This window comes from Dasypus novemcinctus, chromosome 26, assembly GCF_030445035.2.
Source record: "Dasypus novemcinctus isolate mDasNov1 chromosome 26, mDasNov1.1.hap2, whole genome shotgun sequence".
Lineage (NCBI taxonomy): Eukaryota > Metazoa > Chordata > Mammalia > Cingulata > Dasypodidae > Dasypus > Dasypus novemcinctus.
In genome coordinates this window covers 52,859,456-52,866,796 of record NC_080698.1, presented here as the reverse complement: position 1 = coordinate 52,866,796, position 7,341 = coordinate 52,859,456, and the positions used below count along the sequence as shown (strand labels likewise).

The 7,341-nt window shown below is 43.8% G+C and overlaps 1 protein-coding gene across 4 annotated transcripts in view; it reads right to left on the bottom strand.

Moving 5' to 3' along the window:
- Positions 1 to 428: 428 nt before the first annotated feature.
- XPC (XPC complex subunit, DNA damage recognition and repair factor) overlaps positions 429 to 7,341 on the bottom strand; it is a 57,371-nt gene continuing 50,458 nt past the window's right edge. For all 4 annotated transcript variants that reach the window (XR_011647566.1, XM_071212240.1, XM_004469160.3 and 1 more), the window contains 2 exons: positions 2,680 to 2,769; positions 429 to 1,430 (listed from right to left, as the gene is read on the bottom strand). Coding sequence is in view for 3 of the 4 variants with exons in the window: in XM_071212240.1 (XP_071068341.1) it covers positions 1,215 to 1,430; positions 2,680 to 2,769 (306 nt within the window). In the remaining variant the exon portion in view is untranslated. The remainder of the gene's footprint in view (positions 1,431 to 2,679; positions 2,770 to 7,341) is intronic.

Below are 7,341 nucleotides of genomic sequence, written 5' to 3'. Positions count from 1 at the left end.
TGACATCTGCCTGAAAAACAGAGTTATTTCTCAGAGACAGGGCAATGCCCTTGACCCAAAATACCAAAACACAAGTCTGCTCACCTCTGGGAGGGGATGGGTACTGGCCCAGGAGGTGGGAGACTAGTTTCCATAGCAACACCAGTTGGTTCTGCAACAAGAGCATTGCAGCCAGGCTCTGGTTGCAGATGAGTCACACCCCAAGTGTTTTGTTTCCCTTGGATGAAACATATTCAAATTTCTAGGCTCCTGTCTAAGATTCTATCTCCTCCTCGCTTAAATATATAACGAAAGAAAAAAAAAATCTGTGTATGATAAGTCCCCCAAGCCTAAAGGGAAACAAAAGCTGGTCTTTGATCCAGTGTAGTGTAAAATTTCTGTCATCCAGGTGTTCTTAGAGGACATCGAATATGAAAGGAAATGCAGAGTTGAGTCTTTATATAAATGCTTTATTTTTTTCTCAAAATGTTATGCAAGTTATTTCTCCTGAATAGCTACAGCACATAGAGCTTTGTAAGTTTATCCAGTAATGAATAAAATCTAGTTTCACAATGATCATCTTATACTAACATTTCCAATCTCAGTTTGTGTTTTCCCTTTCATTTCCTTATTTTAGCCCTTTGTTCTAGTCGTCTACTACCACAAAATGATACTTCAAAACGTTTAGGTCCCCACACCCCTGGAGTCTGAGATAGCTCCAGTTCCCATTTACTCTCCCATACTGCAGAAAGGCAGCAGTAAGCTTCTTAGTCAATCTGATTCAGGGTAAAAATGAATGGCCTTCAGAGAAGAGGTCTTAAGTTCACAAGAGAGGCACTGACAGATGAAGAAAGAATCCAATTGGAAAAAAGGATTGGCTGCACCATCATCCAAAAATCTCCCAGTGGTTTCTATAAAAAGAACTGACCCATGTTTCCAAAGATGGAAAGATGCAGGGCAGCGTCTCTGGGGAAGTGTTCCAGAGCTCAAGGAGTATGGTGTGGTAGCCAAAAGCTCTGGAACTTGACCTTGGGTGAATCCAACAAGGGGAGAGTGCCAGAATGGACCTGCAGCATCACCTCAATTTGTCCCTGCTGTTCTCTGGCAGCCCCTGCAGTGGTTGCTGCTTCTGTTCCCCTTTTCAGCAGAGAAGGCACAGCCACGCGGGCCTGGGATCCCCACGGGCAGGGAAGTGGCCTACAGCAGCAGAGCACACTGCAAGGTGGACCCTCACATCACAGCTTCTCAAATGGGAAGAGATGGGATGCTGCCTCTTTCTTTCCCCTTTTGGTCTTCCTTGGGCACTTCGGCTTCGGCTCTTCTTCAGCTTCTCGGTTTTGGGGCCAGGAGGCAGCCAGAATCCTGGCTGTTTCCACTTGGGAGCTGGTACCCTCCTCTTCATCAGAAGAAAGTCCACCTCCTGCACTGGCGTGGGGGGCTGTTGCCTCACTCTGGAGAGGTAGGAGACAGGGACGCATGCCACATGTCAGTGGTAAGATACCAGGGGGCACTGTGAAGCAGCAGGCAAGTTCCCAGCAACTCAACCCAGCTGTAAGCCAGGGCCGGGTGGGAGAAGAGCCACGACCCTTCCTGTTCTTTCCATCAGCATCCCAAGCCTCATGCAGCTCTCAGTATGCTTTCCTCAGACAGGAAGCCTATCCCAGCAGGTGACCTTGCTGAGTGCTAGAGAAAGCCAGGATGTGGAAGGCAGAAAAATGATCTCGAGGAGCTTACAATCAAACTTAGGAAATACCTGTGATGGGTGCTTTGCATTCTTACTGCATTTCTGAACAAAAGCACAGTAGACTGCTTACTGTGCAAGTGCTCAGTACCAACACTTGGTGCAACTGGTCTGAGGGTGTACTCGTTAAAGGCTGGCATGGCTGAGAGGAGCTAGGCTGGAGGGGTTTGGATAGAGGGGTGAAACCCCGTGAGCAGGAAGCACTGCTGCAGGGGCAGCTAGGAGCCCAGCCCAGGTCGAATGCTGAGGGCACTGTGTCAGAGTTGGGGTTTGGTAATAAAAGGGTCACTTGAAAGGGTTTGGGGGAGAATTGACAAAACCTTTTTTTTTTTTAAGGCAAATAGCCCAGATAAAGAGTTGGAGAGCCTCAGGTGGGGGGGAGGGGCTGAAAAGGGGAGCACAACAGAGAGCTGTAGTTGCAGCTGCTCCCAGACCTGGTTTCTGGTGTCCCTGACACCACGTCACAGTATCCAGGGTTCTGTCTGCCCCCGCTGGGAGCCATTTGAGGGCTGCATGTCAAACTCGCACCTCTGTCCACAGCCTGGCCTGGACATGGCAGTTGCTATAAAGGGTGTGTTGAATGGAGAACTCTGGGTCTGAAGGATGGTAGGTGACACTGAAAGAATCGGAAGGCTAAGAGCGGTGTGTCAAACACTGACACGACAAGTCACCCGGCCCGCCCTGTGTGGTGTGTGGCACCAGATCAGGCCCACAGCAGGCATTCATGCACATGAGTAGAAAAGGGGTGCTGGGGCAGGGCTGGGGCTGGGAGAAGGCTGACAACAGGAAGGCCTTTCCCAAAGAGGTAAGGATGTAGGGGTCTCAGAGACACAAAGACTGCGGTATCATAACAGGCTATCTAGTATCTATCTGGGCACAGTGGGGGCTAGCGAATCCTGAGCTGAAGCCCCAGAAGACTGGTCCTGGGCTTATTTTCTTTACAAAGGCCCTGCACTGACCTTGGCCCCATAGCGAAGCTTTAGCCTCTCTCTGATGAGCAATCCTTTGACGAGCAGCTTCCAGTTCCCTAGAGCCCGCTTCTCCCTTTTCTGCAGACAAAAATGAAATAGAAGAGAACAAATGTTAAGCACTGGTGTTTTCGGAAACCAAGATGGAACCTGTGAATAAAATCTGAGATTACAAAAAATAGTTTCTCAATCATACCAACTTTCATTTTCCAAACACTGGTCTGAACAGAGGCACAGAAAGACATCCCTGGAGGCCGGGCCCACGGAATAGCTCAAAGCTGAATCAGGCATATGATGGCTCACAGCTGAACTCAGGAAGAAAGTGGAAAGCTGAGACTGAGAGAGGAGGCCTGAATGACCTAGTGGAGACTTCTGGGAAGATGGCATCAGAACAGGTAGGCAGGGCTCAACTCTCTCACAAAAACAATGGTGAAGGGCAAAAAGCCATCCGCGGGAACTGCTTTTGGGGATCTACAGACCAGCAGAATACTGTGCCTCCTCAGGAGGGTGAGGGACAGATCAACAAAGAAGGCAAAATGAAAACCGTGAACTGCTAACCCTTGTGCTGGGAATGGCATCCATTCCCGACCCTCAAGGCTGACAGCCTGGATAAAACTCTGGGCTCACTGCAGTCAACTGACAGGGGAACAGATATCTTTCTCCCTGGGAAGGAGAGCACAATGGAAATTGAAGAGTGATTTCTCTTCAGTGAACTTGGCCAGCAAAGTTGGCCGCTTTGAGTCTCAGCTCTGGGCAGACCAGAATAAAGTAGAGGTTGAAAAGACACCTCCATGGAAAAGTTTGCCGATGAGCACCACCTGCTGGCTGGCCAGGAAAATGTAAGGAGAAAAACCACTTTTAGGAGTCCTTGTCCCAGTATACTTAGAATGAATCTATGCCCCATTATATAATTCCGGCCTTAATTTGATAACTTAAGCTGGGCAATTTTAAAGACATAGAATAAGATGAATGAAAAATCAAATCAGAGCCATGAAAAAAAAATCAGGTAAGAGATAGAAACTGTCAGAGTTAAGTTCAACAACATTCAGATGCCTAGACATCAGCAAAAAATTACAAGCCATACTAAAATAGGAAGAGATGGCCCAGCCAAAGGGTCAAAACAAAAATCTGGATGAGACACAACACAGGATTTAAGATGACCAATCAATGATAGTCAATGATTATTAATCACACAGATCTCCTAAACCAATTCAAGGAGTTGAAGGAAAATATGACTAAAGACATAGAGGATATTAACACACTGGGTGAGCATAAAGAACAATCTGAAAGCCTGCAAAGCAAAGTAAGAGTTCATGGGAATGAAAGACACAATGGATGAGATTAAAAATACATTAGAGAGGAGCGGGTGTAACTCGGTGGTTGAGTGCCTGCTTAGCATGTACAAGGTCCTAGGTTCATTTGCTGGTATCTCCTAAAAAAATACATTAGTGGCTGTAACAGTTTTAATATGGTTATGAATCCCAAAAATAGGTACTGGATTATGTTTGTAATCTGGTCTGTACCAGGGAGTGATTAAGTTATGATTAGGGCTTTGATTTGGCCACGTCATTAGGGCACCCTTGGTGGGTGGGGACTCACAGATTAAATGCATGGCAAAGGACAGAGCTGAAGGCTTTTTTTTTTCTCTTCTCTCCCCTTCCCCCCATTCCCCACCTCGTTGTCTGCTCTCTTGTGTCCATTCAAAGTGTGTTCTTCTGTGTCCACTTGCATTCTCGTCAGGTGGCAGGGGACTCTTGTGTCTCTTTTTATTGCATCATCTTGCTGCATCAGCTCTCCTCTGTGCAGCGCCATTCCTGGGCAGGCTGCACTTTTCATGTGGGGCAGCTCTCCTTGCACATGGGGCACCCCTACACAGGGGGCACCCCATGTGGCATGGTACTCCTTGCTCACGGCAGCACTGTACATGGGCCAGCTCACCACACAGGCCAGGAGGCCCTGGGTTCGAACTCTGGACCTGCTATATGATAGGCGAATGCTCTATCAGTTGAGCCACATCTGCTTCCCTGAAGGCTTTTAATGTTGGAGTTTTGATGTTGGAGTTTGATGCTGAAGCTGGAGCCCCAGGGAGAGAGACAGAGCCGTTCATCTAACAGTCTACAGCTGACCTTGTGGAGAGAGGTAAAGCCTAGAGAGCTAGAGAGGCTATAGCTGACCTTGTGGAGAAAACAGAGGAGCTAAGCCCAGAGGAACCCAGGAAGCCTGAACCCTGGCAGACATTGGCAGCCATCTTGCTCCAACACGTGGAAATAGACTTTGGTGAGAGAAGTAACGTATGCATTATGGCCTGGTATCTGTAAGCTCCTACCCCAAATAAATACCCCTTATAAAAACCAACCAATTTCTTGTATTTTGCATCAGCACCCCTTTGGCTGACTAATACAGAGGCATATAACAGCAGATTTGAACTGATGGGAGGATAGAATTATGAAATTAAGTATAGACCATCTGAACTTGAAAAGACAGGAGTACAGAAAGAGAAAAGAATGGGAAAAGTGGAACCGGATCTCAGGGAACTGAATGACAATGCGAAATGCACATACATGTTATTGGTATTCCAGGAGAAGAGAACAGAAAAGGGACAGAAAGAAAATTTGAGGAAATAAAGAACAAAAACTTCCCAAACCTTATGAAACATATATATCAATATCCAAGTATAGGAAGGTAGATGTGGTTCAAGCAACTGAGCTCCTGCCTACCACATGGAAGGTCCCAGGTTCGGTTCCCAGTGCTTCCTAAAGAAGACAAGCAAGATAGCAAGCTGACATGATGAAAAGATGAAAAGAATGTATAACCTCCTATTTTGGGGTATAATGTTAAATGTTAGGTCTAGTTCATTTATCGTATTATTCAAGCTCTCTGTTTCCTTATTTATCCTCTGTCCAGATGTTCTAGCCAATGCTGAGACTACTGATGTGTCTATTGTAGAGAAGTCTCTTTCTCCTTTCAGTTTTGCCAATGTATGTCCCAGGTAACTTGGGGACCCAGGTTAGGTGCATAACTATTTATTATAGTTATTTCTTTTTGGTGAATTTCCCCTTTTATTAATATATAATGACTTTCATCTCTTCTAACAGTTATGCATTTAAAATCTATTTCATCCAATATTAGTATAGCTACTCCAGATCTTTTTCGGTTACTATTTGCATGGAATATCTTTTTCCTACCTTTCGCTTTCAACGTGGTTGTGTCTTTATGTCTGAGATATGGCTCTTATAGCCAGCATACAGATGGCTTATATTTTTTTCATCTGTTCTGTCATTCTGTCTTTTGACTGAGGAATTCAATCCATTATTGTCCAGTGTTATAACTGAAAAGGCATTACTTACTTCCATTTTATCCTTTGACTTTCCATTGTCATATCTTACTACTGTCTGTCTTTTTACTCACTAAGTCAATCTTCATTTCTATACTCTTCTCCAGATCCCTCACCCTTGTTTCTGCCTTTCAGGTGGTAGCATTCCCTTTAGTATCTCTTGTGACTCTGGTCTTTTGATAACATACTCTTTCAATTTTTGTTTGTGAAGACTTTAAACTCACCTTAATTTCTGCTGGATAAAGAATTTTTGGCTGGCAGTTTTTCTTTTTCAGTACCTTAAATATATCATACCACTTTCTTCTTGTCTCCATGGTTTCTGATGCGAGATCAGCACTTAGTCTTATTGAGATCCCTTGTGTGTGATGTACTGCTTTTCTCTTGCTGCTTTCAGAATCCTCTTTTTATCTCTGGTACTTGTCATTCTGAATAGCAGGTGTCTCAGAGTAGCTCTATTAAGATTTTTTCTGTTTGCAGTACGTTGTTCTTGAGTTTGTTTTAACATTTATTTAATAAATAGTTATGCACCTAACCTGGGTGCCCCAAGATACCTCAGGCACACACTGGCAAAACTGAAGGGAGAAAGAGATTTCTCTACATAGTCAGAGACTTCAATACTCTCAGCATTGGACAGACCATCTGGACAGAGGACACATAAGGAAACAGAGAGCTTGAATAATATGATAAATGAACTAGACCTAACATTCAGAGAGCATTATACCTCAAAATAGCAGGCTATACATTCTTTTCAAGTGCTCATAGATCCTTCTCTAGGATAGACCATATGTTGGGTCACAAGACAAGTCTTAAATTTTTAAAAGATTGTAATTATACAAAGCACTTTCTATGTTCACAATGCAATGAAGCTGGAAATCAATGGACAGACAAATATATGGAGAATAAACAACACCCTCTTAAATAATCACTGGGTCAAATAAATTGTAAAAGCGAACAGTAAATATCTTGAGATGAATGAAAACAAGAACATAAAATATCAAAATGTATGGGATACAGCAAAGGCAGCACAGAGAGGGAAATTTATAGCCCTCAATGCTTACATTAAAATATCAGAAAGAGCTAAAACTGATAACCTAACTACACACCTGGAGGAACTAGAGAAAGAACAGCAAATTAATCCCAAACTAAGTCAAAGGAAAGAATTAATAAAGATCAGAATAGAAATAAATGAAATAGAGAATTAAAAAAACATAAAATCAACAAAACCAAAGTTGGTTCATTGAGAAGATAAACAAAATCAACAAACCCTTAACTAGACTGAAAACAAAAAAAAAAAAAGATGAAAATAAAACCAGAAATAA